This window comes from Chamaea fasciata, unplaced genomic scaffold (assembly GCF_029207755.1).
Source record: "Chamaea fasciata isolate MVZ Bird 193981 ecotype frontalis unplaced genomic scaffold, bChaFas1.0.hap1 SCAF_17, whole genome shotgun sequence".
Classification (NCBI taxonomy): domain Eukaryota; kingdom Metazoa; phylum Chordata; class Aves; order Passeriformes; family Sylviidae; genus Chamaea; species Chamaea fasciata.
Genome location: NW_027094102.1, coordinates 2,218,947 through 2,239,136, shown reverse-complemented (window position 1 = coordinate 2,239,136; position 20,190 = coordinate 2,218,947). Strand labels below are relative to the sequence as shown.

Genomic DNA, 20,190 nt, shown 5'->3' with positions numbered 1-20,190 from the left:
TGGGAAAAATTTTTGCTGATAGAGTTAATAGTTATAAAAATAGCTAATCGTTGTATAAAGTTAATATAGGAAAGGGGGGAAAAGACCTCCTAACAGTTCAATAGTATGATTTAACAGATCCATCTCAGGGACCACTGTAGGAATGCTGAATTTCTGTGATGCTGCGGCTCAGCCACATCCCTGAATCCCTCAAGGATCGTTCATTTTTGTTTTTCAGGACGTCTAAAGAAATTCTCCTCCAGCCAAATGTGTTTGTTCTCCTCCCACCGTTTGATTCTCAGTCCAGCGCATGTTACAGAGATCACGTTACAGCCAAGTGAATAATTTGAAACCACGACGTGCTGCCACCTCCTTTTGGTGGGTTTGCTCATGAATATGTACCAGAAACCCGGAATGGGCCCGAGCTGATCCTCCCGTGGCTGTCACACGGCAGCATCCCCGAGCAGGATCTCGCTGAGAACTGCTCCAGCAGCACCTCCCGAGCAGCTCCGGAGAACACAGAGGCTGCAGAATTAACAAGTCAGCGCCCTGCAACCACCCCGAGGCAATTGCAGAGCTAAAAATGACTGGAGAAACTGCGAGGAGTGGCAGAAGGACTCGTTCTGCTCGTTCAAATAATGAATTGGCTTCAAAGAACCGAGTGGAGCTGTTGTCTTAGTAACCCAGCGCGAGAGAGAAAAATCTTCCTGGAAGTTGGCAAGCGGAGCCTGGAACATCTGCACACCCAGGCAGGCTGGCAGATCCAGGTTCTCTGGCAACACCTGGCAGGAATTATGCTGGAATTCAGCAAATGCAGAATGAAACAGAACAAAAGAAGTTGCTTTTGCCGCCCCTATGGCACTCGTTTCCCAAAAGAAAAAAAAAAAAAAAACCCACAGAAAAAATAAAAGTGTCAGGTCAGCTCAGGACACGCCTCACTGGGGCGTGTTTGGGGTTTGGAATAAATGCAAGACCCTCCTCAGGCCCAAAATGCCTCTCCGTCAATAAAACTCACCAGTGACCAAAGTTGTGTGGGGGACAGGATAACAGATAATAAAGGAAAATTTCCTGTTCTCCTCTTCGAAAGGATTTTCAGTGTTGTGCATTTGGAGCTGCAAAAGAGAATTATCAAAAGAGGAACCGAAATCAGAAAGTGTCTTCAGGCACTGAGCTGTGCACGAGCTCTCTGCCATGGAAATGCGTGCTGCAATTACAATTCGTTAAAAATGCAGAATTTCCTTGGGCTAAACCATCTGCAGGGACTGAACTCACCTTTGTGGACAAGCCAGGATGCCATCAGCCTAAAAAATAATAAAAACAATAACAAAAAACCCCAAAAAAAAAAAAAAAAAACAAAAAAACAAAAAAAAAACCAAAAACAACAAAAAAAACCCAACAACAAAAACAAAAACAAAACCAACCAAAAAACCAAACCAAAACAAAAAAAAACCAAAAAGCTATCTAAACTAATATTAAAAAAATAAAAAGTAAAACTATCAAAAACGGTGTGGGCAGCAGGAGCAGGGCAGGGATTGTCCCTCTGTGCTGGGCACTCGGGAGGTCACAGCGTCCAGTTCTGGCCCCTCACAAGAGGGACATGGAGGGGCTGGAGCTTGTTCAGGGAAGGGGCTGGAGCCCCAGGAGGGGCTGAGGGAGCTGGGGAAGGGGCTGAGCCTGGAGAAGAGGAGGCTCAGGGGGACCTGGGGGCTCTGCACAAGTCCCTGCCAGGAGGGGACAGCCGGGGGGGTCGGGCTCTGCCCCAGGGAACAGGGACAGGAGGAGGGAACGGCCTCAGGCTGGGCCAGGGGAGCTCAGGGTGGGCACCAGCAGGAATTTCCCCATGGAAAGGGTGGGCAGGGCTTGGAAGTGCCCAGGGAGGTTTGGATCCCCATCCCTGGAGGTGTCCCAGGAACTCCTGGAGGTGGCACTCAGAGCTCTGGGCTGGGGACAGGGTGAGGATCAGGCAAAAGTCACGAGATTCTGTGATTTACAGAGGGAAAAAGCTCCAACCCAAAACTCAACCTTCAGAAACCACACTGCTCTTTTCCAACCCCCCGCTGTTATTGCAAAAGAACAATTACTGTGGCAAAGAGAGAGATTTTAATGGGGTGCCTGAAATGATCTCTCCTGAGCAATATTTCATAAACACGCCCGTATTTCATCGGTTTGCTCTGCAAACAGCGGAGAACTCTGCAAGTCACACAACAAACCGCCTTCTGCGGCATCACTTTGATTTTCGAGTGACCTGAAGTGAGGGTCTGAGAGCCAATAAAGCATTTCAGATCATCTGGGATCCCTTGCTGGAATTCTAAATGTGTTCCCCAGAGGAGGGAGCAGTGCTCGTGAGCCTGGAGTTCAATTGGCTTTAGTGGTTTAAACGCAAAAGAAAATTAATTAGTCATTTAAAAAAAAAAAAATGCTCCACGATAAACACGGCAGCCCAATTTGTATTCAAATATGACTTTTCTGGTCTAAAAGAGGAAGCAAAGCAATCAGCCTCCGAAGGCATTAACTGCTGCGGTTGTTCAGTGGGTAATGAGCAAATGCAGGCACCCGCCACTTTCCTCTGCAATGTTGTTTTTCGTTGCCTTTAACGCATCCCCAGCACTAGGGTTTGTTTGCCATTATGGTGATCAACAACAGGCTCAAACCCCGCTCTCAGCTGCCTTACAAACAAGAACAGGAAATTTATTGCAGGAGCAGCGCTTGGCCCTCTGCAATCCCCGAATTTCAACCCCAGCTCGGCGGAGAAGCCGTTTGGGCGCTGGAAATCCTCTTCAGAGCGCTGTGGGTTGGACTTGGTGGCTTTTAAAACGTAAAGAGGGAATGATCAGAGATCTGCAGCTGACGGAATGCATGGAGATCATGGATGAGGGGAAAGGCAGGAGTGACGGAAGCAGCAGTGCAGGACCTGGGAAAGGAGCACTGGGCAGGACAAGGACACGGCAAATAAACCCCTGAACCTCCTCCTGGAGGCACAAAGAGTTTCACCGCAGCTGGACACCCCCACGTGCACAATGGCACCTTCACGAGGCACCTGAGACGTTCAGAGGGAGGAATCTCCAACCTTGACTGGGGTGATTTAACCTGATTTGAATCGCATGGCTTTTCTCCTCCCCCTCGGAGTATTAATTGGGATTTTTGAGGGATCAGTTTTGCTGTCAGTGAGATGAAAGTTACGCCTGTCAGCTGATGTTTACGAGGCAGTCTTCAAGCTGAGAGAGAAAATTAAAACCATTTCCATGCCACCAGCCTGAAGCCAGACTTCATGTCACTCCAAATATTTTGCAATTAAGTTGAATTAGAAGAAACGAAGGGAAGAATCCTTCACCTTGGCTGGAATTGGAGTTTTTACCTCAGCACGTTGTCCAGTCACACTTAAATCACAGATTTGAGGAGAGGGGAGAGGGGAAAGTGAGCTGGCCAAAACATTCTGTGCTGTAAAGTCACGTTTTCAGAGTGTTCTTACTCCAAACCTTCCGGGAAGTTCTGCTGGGATCAGCTGGAGACGGAGCAGGGTGTGGAATCCTCACCTCTGGAAGCTCTGGATTGCTCCACTGAACAACCGCAGCAGTTAATTTTGCAGGTTGATTGCTTCGCTTTCTATTTGAGACCAGAAGCCACGTTTGAATCCAACCTGGGGTGCCAGAGCATCCTCAGGGTGTTCTGGATTGCTCTGGGCACGTGCTGCCAACGGGAATTGTTCCCTCTGCCGCTTTTGCCCGAATTTCCACCCAGCTCTGGCAGAAGCAGCCAGACGATTTGATTCTTAAATAAAAGAACCTTAAAAAGAAGAGAGAAACGGCAGAAGCACAGACATCCCCCAGCTTCCTCCCCCTCTGCCGCAGCCAGGGGAGGCAGGGGGGATCAGGGGCAGCAGGGTGGGAGCACTGCCCGGGGAAGGGTTCCTGCTGGGTCCCCGCAGATTCCCAGGACAAACCCAGATTCCCGGCCAGCTTTCACTCCCAGGGTAAAGCCCAAATATCCAGTCACTCCCAGGATAAAGCTCAGATTCCCAGTCAGCCCCAGGATAAAGCCCAAGTTCCCAGTCAGCCCCAGGATAAAACCCAGATTCCAGCCAGCTTTTACTCCCAGGACAAAGCTCAAATTCCCAGTCAGCTTTCACTCCCAGGATAAAGTCCAGACTCCCAGCCAGCCCCAGGACAAAGCCCAAATTCCCAATCAGCCCCAGGATAAAGCCCAGATTTCCAAATCAGCCAGGATAAAACCCAACTTCCCAGTCACCTTTCACGCCCAGGATAAAGCCCAGATTCCCGACCGCTCCCAGGATAAATCCCAAATTCCCAATCCCCCCCCAGCACCAAGCCCAGCTCCAGCTGCCATCTCAGCTCAGCCCACAGTGAGGAATTTATTTGGGGACAACATTCCTGGCGCTGGGGAATAACCGGAGGAGGCAGGAGCAGCCCGGGGCACTTCCCCGGGCACATCTGAAGCGCTGAGGCAAACCAAAAGCGGATTTGGAGCTCTGGTTTGTGTTTCCAGCAGAGCACACCAGCCCCAGAGTCCGGCAGCAGTGATCAGGGCTCGCTGACAGGTACAAAGGTCGATGTTTTCCCTTCCCCGAGCACAAGAAACTGAGGCTGCTGACTCAAAAATCAGATTTCCAGTCACTGCCTCGGCTGATAAATCATCAGTTTTGTCCCAACTTTAGCACGAGAACCTGGAGCTGTTTGGGACGAGCCAACTGGGGTTTCAAGGGCTCTGAAAAATTAATATTTGGTGTCTATTTAAATGCGTATGGAGTAAATGGGGAGGGCAGGTTGGGAAGGACAACACTGAGGGAAGGAGGAGCAGGAAGAGAATTCTGGTGGAGTTTTAGCTTAGGAAAAAAAAAATCCTCAAATCACAGAATTTGGGTTGGGAAGGGGCCTCAAAGACCGTCCAGTCCAACGCCCTGCCATGGGCAGGGACAGATGCCACCAGAACATTTGATTATTGCTCGGAGTGACATTCCAATTTAACCAGCTCCAGTTACTTTTTTCTCCCACAGAGAACAGCCTTGCTAACACTTACCAGGCTGTGTTGCCATAGATTTCAGCAGATTCACGTTTTGATTGCCACAAGACTCCCCAAACTGAAAAAAAAAATAAAAAAAAAAATATAAAAAAACAAAGATAAAATGCCTCTTGTAAGAGCTCAAGGCATTTGAAGTCTGTGTTGCAGCACGGAATGCTGATATTAAAAAATCCTTTGAAGCACTTTGGAAATCCGGGAGCAGAAAGCAGAGTCTTTTTACCTCAATCTTGGCAATTTTGTGACAAGAGCAGGGGGGTATTTTGTGAGGTTTTAAGAGCTCGTTCAGGGACTTCAATTTAAAAAGGATATTTTTTAAAATATTATTATCCTTCAGGGATAATTTTTTTTTTTCCCTCTCCAATTGTTTGTAAAGCAGTGAGTTGTACAGCATGTTCACTTGGTACACTACCCCCAAATGGTGTTTTAGAGGGAGGAACTCAAGGGTCGAAGCACCTTTCTGCCCCTTTCCCGTGTGTCAGACCTGAACCAAACACAAACTGAGCTGACAAAGGGATTTTTGCACTTGTCCATTCTGTGACCTGGGCAGCGCAGAGCCCCCAGCCCAGGCTGGCACAGGGCAGGATTTTCCTCATCCCTCAGCCCTGCTGGGATTTTAAACAACCCAGGGCACCACACTCCTGCTCTCCTGCCTATAAAACATTTTTTGGAGCACTCTGGGTGAATCAGGAATCCAAAACCGGGCCAGACAATGCCAATACTCTAACAGGTGCTAATTTTCTTCTCCAACCCGTTCATTTTGATCTATTCCAGCCTGGATGTTTTTTTCTGTGAGCTTGCAGGAAGAAGAAGGGAGAATCCAAGTTGCTCATGCCAGTGGCTCATGCATTTTCAGCAGCCAGCCCAGGAATGAGTTCATTTGGAATTGAAATTAGCTCATTATAATTTCCTTTATTACTGGCTCCTGACCAAGCAAGGAAATGCTTTCTAATATTCAGAACATGCTGTACAATTCACTGCTTTACAAACAATTGCAGAGAAAAAAACCCAATATATCCCTGAAGGATAATGTATTGTATCACCATTTTCTTCGTCAGTATTTGACAAAAAGTCTTTTCTTTTCCCAAAAAAGTTCTTTTTTTCTTTTTTCTTTTTTTTTTTTTCTGGGTGAAGTCAGACTCCTCTTTCCTGTTCCGCCGTTTCCCGGTGCAGAAGAGGCCTGTGCACAGCAGGAGTGGGGAATTTGGCAGAGGGATGATAAATGCCCAACCTTCCCCTGCCTTTGCCGGGGAGATCACCTTGTGCAATACTGCAGGCAGCTTTGATTGTTGTCAGGAAACCAGACCAGGGCAAAGCCCACCCCACCTCCCACAATAAATCTGTCTCCTCTCTATTTTTGAGCCCTTCACTGGAGAAATAAATGTTCTCCTCCAGCGCTGGCAGAGCTGGGATTTCTCAGCGATGAGAAAAGTCTGACAGGAGCCACATGAGCAATGCAGGGGCCCGGGCAGCCTGGCCTGCTGAAATTAAAAAGTTGCCTCTTCCTCCCAAGGATCACAAAAGCAGCGAGAAAGAGCCCGAAAGAAGAATTTAGCCGACAATTCAACTGCATGAGGGTTTTTTTTTCCTGCCCCCAACAGCTCCACTCTGGAACCCAGCGGTGTTTACTGCTGTGGCAGAAAGCGTTCTTTGACTTGCAAGCTGATTAAATTTGACCCAGAAGTTAGAGGAAAATGGATGCAGCATTCCGTTAATCCAATTTTTTTTTTCTTTTTTTTGCTAACCAGCCAGGATCTCGCACACAGCGAGCTGAAGAGGTGGGAACAGTTTAACAAAATGTCACGGCTCGCGTTTAGCCCGTGCTAAATCGAGGGGAATGTCATCAGAACCGCAGCTCCAAAGGTGGAATGGGATCAAACCCGGAGCACGGGGCAGAGTTGCCCTCCCGGGATTTTGTGGCAGCACCAGAGGGGAAGAGGCTGAGGTGGAAAATGAGCTGGTTGGGGTGGATGTGCCTCTGATCCTCCCCCAGCCCCACGGACAGCCCTTTCCCTCACAGATTTTAGATATTTCGGTGGGAATGCTGCCCTTTGGATGGGGCAGGGTGTCAATCCGGTCTGGATCACCCTGAACAAAAACCAGGAGGATTTGTGGGGTTGCAAAGGGGTTTCTCACACTAAGGGGAGCTCTCAGGCTGGAAATTGCATTTTTGACAGCAACACCTCTAGTGACCCCCCTGGACCTGAGGGGATGGAGAAGGCCAGGCCTGTGTTAATTAATTACCTGCTTAACTAACAACGGGATTTTCAATGCACAAGGAAATGGGGAGAAGGGAACCTGTGGGAACAACAGGCTCCATCCAGGCTGATACTTCTGGAAATAACATCTGAGCCTCAAGTTCTTGCTGCAAAACCAAGTTCCCAACACCTCCACGGTGTCTTCTCACTGCTTCCTTCACCTCATTTTGAAGACCCAACCTCATAACATCCCATCACTCGAGGCTGTGAAGAAAAATCCCTTCCTTGAGGCTGGAATTGCTGCGTGCCCTGAAACCCCGTGGAATTCTGGAGGGCGTCTAACACCTATTTTCAATCCCCACCTCTGATTTTGCATTTATTCAGCAGCAGCTGGCTCAGGGAATTAAACCAGCTGCTCTCTGGGAAATGAGGGCTGCTGAAAAATAGTTCAGCCTCGGCAGTAAATTCATCCAGACTGCAACTTGTCTTTGCTTTGCTGCTGCTCCCCATCAGATTACAACTCGGATATTCCACGTGCCAAGAGCTTTTCCTAATGGCTTTTAAAAGTGAGGGATAGCTCAGATCCAAACTAAGTAACTCCTGTGCTCACTCCTGCAAGGGTCTGATTGTGATTTCCCCGTCAGACAAGCCACAGGCAGAGAGGTTCATTAGTTCAATTATTGCTTTTGGAGATTAATGCAGGAGAATGGGAAACAGAAGGGCAGAACACGGAATAAAGCAATCCTCCGCATCGCCTGTGCTTTACGTCCAGCACACACCAAACACGAACCTCAATCCCTGTGCTGTAAATCAGCGTCAGTGCCCTGTGTACGTCAGATGGAATTTGGAGACTGTCACTATTTCTTTACCTTGCAGGGCTGTGACCTGGAGAATTTTACCTGCTTTTGATTTTAAATGCTTCAATTTCACACCCGATTTCCACCACCCCAGCAGAGATACAAAGCTGCAAAATCAGCCACAGGACCTGCTTCACTGCCTATTCATTTCCTTTGGTTGAAATATCTGAAATATTATCAGGATAATTTAAAAATATCCCATCGCTCCCCACATAAAAATACTTGAGATGATGATTATCTGTTAGAGACGAGATGGATACCACTTGATCGCTGTGTAACTTCAGATATTTAAAAACTCCCCGGATTTGTCTCTTGCAAATGCTCAGCCCTGTAGCTCTATTGGGAGCAAACAGGATTTGTTATGTGAGCTGTCAGCTCCTTTGATCTGTGCATTCACTCAAACCGAGTGCAATTACACGTGTAAAGTGCAGAGGAGAATGGATTAAACAGGTTTGCAACCTCTCAGAAAAATAAAAAAAAAAATTACCCCGTGCACATTTTAAAGCCACCCTTTTCAGAGCGGCTAAAATAAATTCCATTTATTTTCGGAGTGTATTACAGTTGCCAAAAATCCGCTCCAAAGTGATCAGGGATTATGTTATATTGGTTTACACGTGATTTGGCGAGCTGAGGCTTCTCTGAGTTCAAGGGCAGCACAACCAGGATCAGCCTCTAGAAAGTGTCAGAGCACTCGGCAGCTCCTCGATGAAAAATGAAACGCTTGTCGCTCGATTCTTTTTTGCCTGCAGACATTTGGAGCGTTTCCTGTCCACCTGCAGCAAAGTGAATTGAAAGTCAGGCTGGAAAATCGTAATTAAACCCAACGCGCAGCAGCATGAGGGGTGAAGGAGGCCACGCAGAGCGTTCTCAATCTCTGATCCAGCCTTGAGCTGCTCCTGGAAAGGTTCTCAGCATTTCTTCCCAAACTCATCAGTGCCAGGGGAGGATAATTAATGATCAGCTCGTGCACAGGTAGTTATGCAGCTAATGACCTGGGGACGGGGGTAATTAAACCTTCACTCGGCGGCTTCGTGAGCTGCCGTCCACTCCCCCGTCTCTTCATTGGTGCTCTGTTCATTAAACCGCGCCGATCATTAACTCATTAACAGCTGCGGAATGCAAATGAGGGGAGCCAGAGGCCAGTTCATGTCACTGCGCTTGCGAAGCGTGCTCGGAGCTGGGCTGATGATTCTGTCCAACTGCTCTTATTAGCGCGCTTCTGTCAATGAAGGCTGCTAAAAAAAAAATAAATAATAAAAATGAAAGCTAACAGGAATTAATATTCTGTTAAATACCAACAAATCGCTGTCCTGAAAGGTACAACTCACAATAAAAATGAAAGCTAACAGGAATTAATATTCTGTTAAATACCAACAAATCGCTGTCCTGAAAGGTACAACTCACAGCGCTTGCTGGCTCTAATTTCCTGAACCAAAAGGTGCTTTTTTTTTTTTTTTTTTTTTTTTTTTTTGTTTTAATACAGGAAAAAACCTCCTCCTCTTCAGCGAGGTTGTACCAGTCTGAAACACACGGACAGAGCTTGGGCAGAAAATCCTGTGGGAAACCTGGGGTGATTTATGGCCAATAATGAGTTACACAAAATTAGTTACAAAAAAATCATGAGTGTCATTGTCCGCAGCCCTGCAGCCTGCCTGGGCCAGAGGAGGAGCAGTTAAAGAGGAATCCTGGCGGTATCAAATCTCATTTTTGAGAGTAAATCATCATCTTAGATCTTTGTATATGGGGAGCAAAGGGTTGTTCTCAAATTCTCCTGATAATATTTCAGATATTTCAACCAAAGGAAATGAATAGGCAGTGAAGGAGGTCCTGTGACTGATTCTCCATCTTTATATCTCTGCTGGGGTCGTGGAAATCACGCGTGCAGTTGAAGGGAAGTGTTTAAAATCAGAAGCAGGTGAAATTCTCCAGGTCAAACCCCCACGTCCCCGCAGGTCTGAGCAGTGGCCTTTTCTAGGTAGTTCAGCCACCTTTAAAAAAAATGACTCCACTTCTACCAGCGCCAGAGCAAAGGAGTTAATTAACAGGGCACTTAATCACGTTTCCTGGCGCCGATACATCAGCGACAGGTGTCATTTCCATTAACATCCTCCAATATTTATATTTCTCAGGACTCTGTGGAAGTGCCGTTAATGGAGTCGAGGAGAAGAGATAATTTTCTTGCTGCAGCGGGTCTGTGTGATTAAGTGCTCAGGCTCTGGTAACAAATGAACGCAACAACCTTTAAATCCCTTCCATACAGACAAATTAATGCATTTCTCATAATAATATTGCTGGGAGTCCAGACAAATCTTTGTGACTTTCCCTGCATGAGTCAGATTTACATTGCTGCACTGGGGGGCAGAAAAAAAAAAAGAAAAAAGAAAAGAGCTGCGATGACAAGTTGATAAAAAAAGTTTAAATAATATAATTTGCTCTGTGCCGTTTGTGTGTTGTCAGCACGGACATAATTTCAGAAATTACTGTGGATAAATCCATTCCAGGGCTGGGTCCAGGGGCTCCCTGTGAGGAATTTGCACGGCAGAGGCCCCCAACAAGACGAAAGTCACATTTCTGTCCCAGCACTGCTGCTGTTCGAGTTTCGTGTCAGTGTTCCAGCCTCATCCTCAATTTCCAGATCCCTGGTGCTAATAGTGCTTAAGCCTTAATTGCACGTTTCATCACCGCAATCACAGAGTGGCTCGGGGAAGCTGGATGGGCAAAATGCAGTGGGCAAGGGCAGCAGAGCAGATCAAACAGCGGACGGAGAGGAACGGAGCCGTTCTCTGGTTTGCAGAAAATGTTAAACGTGTTTTTCAGCCAATGGTGAAATGAGGTCCCTGGAAACACCAGCTTCGTGCTGCTGAATGCTCAGCGCTTACCGGAGCTAATTATCTGCAAATTTATCTGTTTATCTGCAACCTAAAGGACACACTGCCGTCAACTAAACTCAAACACTAAAAATGAAAAGAATTCAGCTCTGGGCTCAGATTTTTCTGTAGCTGGCTGAGTTGTTTTTTTTTTTTTTTTTTTTTTTTTTTTTTTTAAAGCCCTGCATACCAAACACAAGAAGTTCTGTGTTTGAAGGAAAAGACAGATTTTTAACTTGATAATTAAAGTAGCAAACAGAAAATCCATCCTCTCTACAGGTTTTCTGAAGCCAGCATTTCAAGAGTGTCAATGAACTTGCTAAATCGCTTCAGTCACCAAGGAAATAAAGGTGCCACAGTTGGGGAAATAATGAACTGAAAGTGGGAGCTGGGATAGTCAGGAACCTTCTGTTGATGCTGAGATGTCAGAACTGCAACTCCTGTCTCGGTGCCGGATCTCCTGCAGCACAATTATTTCGAGAAAAGTCAAAATCAGATTTTAAAACACTCCACAGGCAACAGAATAATTCTTACTGCAGGTAACCATTTGTTACTGACACTTCTTCCTCCAGTGGAAATCTTTTGGTGGCCGTGCAACATCTGAAAAATGAAACTCTCCCTTCATAACTGAGCTGCCAGCCCCAATCACTTCGTTACAACTGGGCAAAAATACATCTTCCCTTCTTCAGGAAAAGTCGGCATTTCCTCACTGGAAAGCAATTTGGTCAGCAAAACTTTCAAAGCTTCTTCTAAATAACCCAAAGGTATGGAGGCTGCCCGAAACCAGGGTGAAGGGCACAATCCAACCCCGTGTGTGACAGTGGGAACGGGTTTGCTTTTGTGTCCAGCTCAATTCTGCCCTCTGCCCCCAGAAAATCAATTCCTCCTCTCCTTTAACGGCCCCCAACCCCAAACTGGTTGTGCAGGGGGAAACCGGAGTGATAAATGAAGGTGGGTTTGACCTTTTCGCTGTGGTATCAGTGGCATTACAGGGACGAATCACCCACGGGGCGTGTCCAGCTGGGAACGGCATTCCTTGTTTTCCGTGGGAATCCTGGAACCTCTGCCCCGGGGCTTTGCAGAGCCTTTGCTCTGGTCTGAGCCACAGCAAGCCCAGCGGAAATTCCCGTGGGGAATTGCTGTCAGGAATTCCCGGCTCTGTTGGCATCGGTGCCAGCCTGCCTGAGGCTGCGCTGCTCCTTTTCCCCCCAGGATTTTCCTGCCTCTGCCCCGCGGACATTTCCCTCTCCCAGCTCACCAAATGCCATCAGATATGGAAATCTCGGCTTGTCCTGCCCTGCACATCCACCAGCCCAGGGAAGGGCTGGAATGATCCTCGTGCCTTCAGCTCCCTGGAATGCTGATGTGGTTTTTTTTACAATGATTTAAGGGAAAACTTCTTCCTCTTCAATGCACCGAGTGATGAGCAGATGAAATCTCTCCTGAGCCTTGTGAGTTACCAGTAGCAAATCCGTGCCTTCTTGTCCAGAAAAACAGATAAAGTATCTACTTTGCAACCTTTAATTTCATCTACAGACTGATGCCATATTGCTCCAAGCTTTATATCTTAAAAAAAACCCCCACAAAAGGTGGACAGGCTGTGCTTGATGATATTTGACAGCTCTTTGTCCAAGAGAACACCCTCCAATGATGTGTTTCCAAACAGCAGAGATTCCCCTTTGAGTTCAAATGCTTAATGCCAGGCTGGGGTACAAAATGCCAGGGATAAAGGCCTCGGTTTATCACCAGCCCAAGCCGCTCAAGTCGAGCTCAGCAGCAGCCTCGTGATTTATTTTTTGTGAATGTTCTTGTTCTGGTGGGGCACTTCTCAGCAAATCAATGGGACAAACTGACAGAGAGGAGGTTTAATGGGATTTTGGGAAGAAATTCCTCCCTCTGAGGGTGAGGAGGTTGGCCGAAGGAGCCTGTGGGGATTTTTCTTCATTTATAAATATTTCACAGCTTTAACTGTTGGCTTGGCTTAGGTGTGGAACAGGTTTGATTTGGGTGTGTAGGCAGCTCAGAGCTGCATCCCTGATTGCAGCCCAGCCCTTTCCCCCTCTCTCCATTGACACTTTGATCAATCTGGGCTCAGCTGTGCTCTGACACTCAGGAGCTGCAGAGAAATCATTCAGTGCTCACGCAGCCCTGGTGTGAGATAAAAACCCGGATAAAAACACGGCCCAAGCTCCACGGGCAGTGAGGATCCCACACTCTGCGCCCTGTGTGTCACCTCTGGGGTTTTCAGGCAGCAGATGAAAACATAAATCTGCATTTAGGTATTTAGAAATGTATCTTCGACTGCAGACCTGTCAAATTAACAAATAAATTCAGGAGTAAAATAAACTTTGCATTTGATTTTCCTACCACTTGTCTGAAATCAAATGTCGTGACTGCAATAAAACGTGTCGCGAGGACCAACATTCTTCACGTTCAGTGAAGTTCATTTTGTTCCTTTAGATAAAAATAGTGAGCTTTAATATTTCTATTATCAAATAGTAATTTTTAATATTCCTGTTTGTCTGCACAGGTGTTGTAGCAGCATTTTCTGCAAGTCAACCCCTGCAAATGCCATCCTGAACATCTCCAACTCACCCACGACTCTTCAGGAGCTGAAATGGCCACAATTACTTGTTTTGGACAGCACACACATAAAAACCACCTGAACACCTACAAACTGAGACAAGCTTCAGTTTTAAAACCTTTCCCAGAGGCTGTTTGACCCCTGAGATGTTCAACATTGGCGCTGGGAGACGTTTTCAGCAGCAAACCAAAGCTCTTCTGGCTGAACTTTTAACAGCAAGATTAAAAACTGGAGGGTGGGGGGGGAAAAGTGCTTTTGCAACAGCAGTGCAACTGAAAGTTTTATTATTTTCCCCCCAAGTGTTAATAAAAAGCAGAGCTGGAGTTACCAGCAGCTCCTTGGCCTCGTGCGTTGGGATTAATAATTTCCCTCTGAGCTGGTTGTACCCAAAGGCAGCCAGGTTTTGCCTCATAAATAAATGTGTGTTTGTGTTGTAAATGTGTATTTTGCAGGTTGTTGGTCCAAGGCCAGGCCTTACACAGGAGCTTGGTTAAATCCACATTTAACTCAGATACCCGAGGGGCAGCAGAAATTTAAACAGAATTTTAAAGCCCCCCAAAGCTGTGCATTGTAAGTCTGGTGTGCACAACCCTGTTTGTTACAGAGAAGGCAGGAAAAACACCCCAAAGTGATGATTTGATGGGATTCTGTCCTGTGCTTAAAGGGTAAAACTTGGCAGACTCTTGAACTCCAGGTTTTTCCTCACTTTGCTGGGCTGTGCTGACAAACCCAACAGGAATTTTTCCTTAAGGAACAGCTGGGAGCAGTCCTGGCCTAGCCTGGAGTCCAACACTGACAACATCCTGTTGTTCTCCTCACATTTATCATTTTTTATTCTATTTTTCATTCCACCTTTTATCAGCTGGATGAAAATCCTCTTAGTGCACAGCTGCTCCATCTCCTGCTGGGGGAATCCTCCCTGGCCTGTGCTTGGTGTCTGTGCAGCCCCAGCAGCAGCCAAAGTTAAATTATAAAATAATTTGTTTTTCTGCGTGACTCATGCAATCTAAATAAAGACAAAGTTGGTTGTAAATAATTCCTGTCAGGCCTTATTATGCCTATATATATTCTATTTTTTCCCCCCTCTCTCTCGTGAATCAGGCTATTAGAATAACATTAGATAAATTATCTGAACCACTGACTCATGCAAACCAAACTGCTCAGCTCTGTTGTTCCTACAGAAAATGTGGCTTCAGCATTCAGAATTCAGTCTCCTCCTGCCCTTGGATGTGATTTTATTGCCACAAAATCATCAGTGCTTCAGCCACGCGCCATTTCCTGTCATTACTGAGTAATTATCCACCACCTTTGTATTTGGAGTGGAAAGGGATCCCAGATCTGCTCCACAAAATGAGGATTAATAAAGGTTCCACTTTATAATAAAGGTTCTCAGCCTGTGGGGAACATTTCTGCACCACAGACACAGAATCACAAACAAGCCTTGCAAACGCCTTAAATGCAGGAATTGAATCCCGATGTGTTTGCCAAACTTTAAGAAACTTGGATCTCCTTGAGAGCAGGCACCAAGATGAGCTGAATTTCACCCGTGGTTTACTGCTTTAAGTGCTGCAGCCAAGTGAAAAACCAGCCGTGGGTGACTCTGTGACTTGCAAAACAAAAGCGGAATTGTGTTTTAAGACAAAAATAAAGGTGAACAGGTGATTCCATCAGTCAGGGATGCTCAGCCCAGCACTCTGAGAGCCCTGAGATCTAAGAACAGCACTTTGTGACACATTTCACCCTCCAGCTGCCTCAATAATGTCACGCCCTTTGCCAACACAGAGAATGACAACCAACTCTTGCCATTCTGACCAGGATATTTAAATATTTAAACATTTATATTGCCAAGTGCACCTAAATGACGCATGAGACGTGAACAGAGCACTGGGGTTTGGTGCACTTCTCTTGTTCAGGTAAAAGAAACATTATTAGAGATAAGAGATTCTAATCTACCAAAAATAAGAACTCCTTAGAACACGGGCTGCTGAACAGACTAAGTGCCAACTCAAAAACCAACTGCAAATCTTCCTGACAGAAAGGTTATTAACAGGCAAAAGCAGGATGCTGTCAAACACTCCCAAGCAGCTGATGCACCATCTGCAAAGTCACTTCTACAATGACAACTCCAGAATAAAATTTAAAAAAAAAAAAAAAAAGTGTTTCCTGCACGTTCTGCTTTGCACATATAAAAATACCAAACGAGAGCTTGGCACAGGAGCTCTGCAAACCACAGAAACTCAGGGGCTGAGCTGAAAAATTCGGAGCTGTAGTGACTCGCAAACACAATTGGCCAGAGCACAGGAGGACAGTTGGACATCCCAGGTGCAAAAAAAGCCCTCAGGTTTCTGTAGGAAGGATTAAGGCAACAGGAAAAATGCCTCACGCACATAAATCCCTGAAGGGAGAGGAAATCAGATCTGTGGCACTGAGCAACCTCCCGTAAACACCAGCACTGGATTTGTGGCCAATCCCAGTTTCAGGATCAAAGCTAGCTCTCCACACCCTGCCGTGGCAGGAGGGGTGGAAATAAATCATCTCGAAGGTCCTTTCCAACCCAAACCATTCCAAAATCCCATTTTTCCCGCCCCCAGTGAAGCCACATCCATCCTGTGGCCTGGCTGGAGGTGACAACCATCGGAAATCCCTGCAGGGCTGTGACACGCTCAGCACAGCAGCGACTTTGGAACCAATTAAATCAGCATCCAATTAAAGCCCCCAGGATCCCTGCAGCCCAAGCGGCAGTGGCACTGCCAGCCTGCCCCAAATTTGGGATTCTCAGATCTTTGATGCCATCTGCTGGGTGCTCCTTGTCCAGGGACAAACTCCAGCAGTTTTCACCTGGATAAAACCAGCCCTTTTTCACATTTTCTTTGCTTAGAAAGACAAATTTAGCCAATTAAGACCTTTAAAAATTACATTCAGCTCCTCCCAGTGATGGAGGCAGAGATTAGGGATCGATGGTGACACTGCAACCAAACCTATGAACAACAGTGACATAAATAAATTTGCTACATGAATTGGATTTAGGAACTGTTCAGGGAAATTAGGAATTAAGACCCACCACTGTGACTTGCAGCATTTTTGGGGATTCCCAAACACAAAGCAGTAAATGAGTGAATATGGGGGCTCCAAAAGCTTTTCCTCACTGCCAAAGGGAGTTTTCAAGAGCCCTTGTTTGTGCCCTGGCAAATTCCTGACACCAGAGCTAAGGGTGAAGCACAGAGGGTGAATTTAGGAGCTCCAGGAGGGTTTCTAAAAACACCTGAGCAGCATCACTCCCTCATCACATCCCCTGTATCACACAGCTTTTATCCACTCCAAATTTCCTCCTTTCCATTTGTTTCAAACCTTTTCATGAGTGGAAAACAAAAACCCCAGGAAACCCCAATACATGCCTGCCTTTATTGCCTTAATCAACCATGCAAATATTCCAGTCCTGATGCTTTACCAACAGTGTGAAGTCAAGAGTTTTCCTGGATAAATAAATAACTGCAATAACCAAAATGAGGAAGTTCTTATTAAATACGCAGAACTTTACAGGAAAGTAAAAAAAAAGAAAAAAAAAAACCCCTAAACCAACAAAAATAAAAGGATGGATTTTTTTTTTCTCAAATGTAATTGCAGCAATGTTATCAAAACATTTAATAACCTAAAGAAGAGTTGGGTGCTGTGTTTAGAGAAGCTTTAACTGTCCTCAGCCTCCAGGTTTATGTTATTTCCAAACTTTGCATAGAGCTGAACTTTGAGGTCAGACAAGACCCTCTGGATCGACTCCACTCGCGATTCCAACGCTTCAATTTCCTCCTGTAAGCTCCTCTGAAAAACAAAAATAGCAAATAAATATCAACCAATTCTGTACAACAAACTGAGCCAGGTGTGTCAGCGGCACAGAACCCACAAAGAGCTGCCTCTTTTCCAACTTACTCCCGGGTCTGGCTGCAGGATTTATGGCTGGAGTGACTTTGGAGCCACTCAAATCCTAAATCCAAGACAAATTTTAGACTGTGGGAGCTCCAAAGGATGCCCAGACCACCCCATGGCAGTGCCCAGCACACAGAGAGCAGCTCCAGACAAACCTTTGCCTCCTCCAGCATCTCCTGCGTCTCCTCCAGGGAGTGGCTGATGAAGACATCCCCGATCTGGTAGGGAATCAGGTGGGAATCAGCATCATCCAGCAGCATGATGTCATCACAGGCATCCTCCAGGTTCTGCAGCTGCTTCTGTTTGCCAAGACACAGGAAGAGGCTCCTTTGTGAAAGCTTTTCATTGGACACAGCTGGATAAAACTCAGACAGAATGGATTTTGGGGAAAAAAAAAAAAAAAATCCCACCCATCACCAGGATATCCAAGAGATCTGGAATTCAGCAATTCAGCCCAGTAGAAACTCCTAGTCAGCACTCATTATCTCTCATTAACAAACTAATTAACTATGCAGGAAAGGGCAATGCAGCAGATTTAAATGTCACTGATATCTGATCTACTTTTGCCATTTTTTATTCCCACAGCAGTAAGTTCAGAAACCTCCGACCAGGGGCCAAGCATCACTTGAACTCACCGCAACCCACTGCTGCTCATTTCCTACGCTCCAGCTGAAAATTAATTCAGGCCAACCGAAAAGTTAATGAGCTCTGAAGCAAACGTACCTTTTTCACTTCTATTTCTTCCTTCAGCTCTGTGATCCTGCTGGTGTTTCTTGCAAACTTGTTAATTTTCTGCTGATCTTCAAAGGTGACATTGACATCTTCTGCAGCCTGAGAGGGGGAGAGGTCAGAATGATGATTTCAAGTTTCTGACGTTAACTTTGAGTCTCGCTGCAAGGATACTCCTACAAAGTGTCTGGGGAAAAAAAATAAATCCGACATCCTGACAGCTCCAAGTGCCTCTTCAAGGACACCAGAAACACCCATATTTAGCTGGGTGACATCTAAATATTTTGGCCAGCTTCAAGGCAGAGGTTTCCTTGGCACTGACGGCTGAACTGGACACCCTGCTCTGGGTTTCCTCTGGGAAAAGACTATCAACAGCAGCAGTTAGTGACACACAGAGCAGAATGGCCTCAGACTGAAAGAGTGGAGGATTAAACGGGATATTTGGAAGCAATTGCTCCCTGTGAGGCCCTGGCACAGATTCCCAGAGAAGCCGTGGCTGTTCTGGATCCCCGGCAGTGCCCCAGGCCAGGCTGGACAGGGCTTGGATCACCCTGGGATACTGGAAGGTGTCCCTGCCCATGGCAGGGGGTGGAATGATGGAATGAGATGAATTTTAAGGTGCTCTCCATAATTAATCACCCTCGGAGAGAATAATTTTCCCCACACACGCACCGTGCCCCTGCCCTTGTTGTTCACAAGGAGCAGAGACTCGGCAAGGCCGGGAAGCCGCAGGACGAGCGCTGGGACAGAGCCCGACCCCTCACGGCGCCCTCACGGCGGCCAGAGCTTCACCCGGCGCCGCCCAGGGAGCAGCCGCGTCCCGGGACTGCTCGGGAGGGATCGACGGCCGCCCGGGAAGGGAGCAAAGCCTGAGGCAAAGGAACAAATGTCCCCCGGGCCCGCTCCGCACTCACCGCCTTCTTCATGGTGGCGGCCATGTTGCTGTCGCCGGCCCATCCGCGCGGGGCCGAACCACCGGCCCGCCGCGCACAGGAGAGGACGAGCAGCGGGCATGGCGGAAAGGAAGAAGGACGAGGAGAAGCTGCAGGAGACGGCCCAAGGCCACGTGTGGAAATCGGCGGTTATCTCTGCTCGCAGCGCTGGCGGCGCGGCGGGAGGAGCCCAGCGCGGGCACCCCCGCCGCCCTTGGTACGGCCCGCAGGGAGCGCGGGCGGCGGGCGCGGGGCGCCGCTCCGCCAGGGGGCGCCGTGAGACGGGAATGGACGGGATCATGGGACCCCGGGGATCCAGGGGATCATGGGACCCCGGGGATCCAGGGGATCATGGGACCCAGGGGATCCAGGGGATCATGGGACCCCGGGGATCCAGGGGATCATGGGACCCCGGGGATCCAGGGGATCATGGGATCCAGGGGATCCAGGGGATCATGGGACCCAGGGGATCCAGGGGATCCAGGGGATCAGGGGACCCAGGGGATCCAGGGGATCAGGGGACCCAGGGGATCCAGGGGATCATGGGACCCAGGGGATCGTGAGATCCAGGGGATCATGGGACCCAGGGGATCATGGGATCCAGTGGATGCTGGGATCCAGGGGATGCTGGGATCCAGGGGATCATGGGATTCATGGGATAATGGGATCCAGGGGATAATGGCATCCAGGGGATAATGGGATAATGGGATAGGATATGGGGATCCATGGGATAATGGGATCCATGGGATAATGGGATTTGATAAGGGGATCTGGGGGATAATGGGATCCATGGGATTCATGGGATACTGGGATCCATGGGATAATGGGATCCAGGGGATAATGGGATAATGGGATCCAGGGTATAATGGGATCCATGGGATCCAGGGGATAATGGCATCCAGGGGATAATGGCATCCAGGGGATCCAGGGGATAATGGGATCCAGGGGATAATGGGATCCATGGGGTCCAGGAGATAATGGGATCCAGGGGATAATGGGATGGGATAATGGGATAGGATGAAGGGATCCATGGGATAATGGGATAATGGGATAATGGGATGGGATAAGGGGATCTGGGGGATAATGGGA

At 47.4% G+C, this 20,190-nt stretch overlaps 1 protein-coding gene across 1 annotated transcript; it reads right to left on the bottom strand.

Annotated features, from left to right (window-relative positions):
* Positions 1-16,907: 16,907 nt before the first annotated feature.
* On the bottom strand, positions 16,908-19,321 carry PFDN4 (prefoldin subunit 4). The gene is made up of 4 exons (XM_066199126.1): positions 19,084-19,321; positions 18,164-18,271; positions 17,596-17,739; positions 16,908-17,335 (listed from the first exon to the last, which is right to left on the bottom strand). The coding sequence occupies exons 1-4, from the start codon at positions 19,105-19,107 to the stop codon at positions 17,204-17,206; spliced, it is 408 nt and encodes a 135-aa protein (XP_066055223.1). The 5' UTR covers positions 19,108-19,321; the 3' UTR covers positions 16,908-17,203.
* Positions 19,322-20,190: the final 869 nt, after the last annotated feature.

Excerpts from the sequence above, each read along its gene's own strand:
- PFDN4 (XM_066199126.1), bottom strand. The coding sequence starts at position 19,107 with ATGGCCGCCACCATGAAGAAGGCG. Across the intron at positions 18,272-19,083 it reads CCGCCACCATGAAGAAGGCG|GCTGCAGAAGATGTCAATGT; the intron begins GTGAGTGCGGAG and ends TCCCCCTCTCAG. Across the intron at positions 17,740-18,163 it reads AAGAAATAGAAGTGAAAAAG|AAGCAGCTGCAGAACCTGGA; the intron begins GTACGTTTGCTT and ends CTTGGCAAACAG.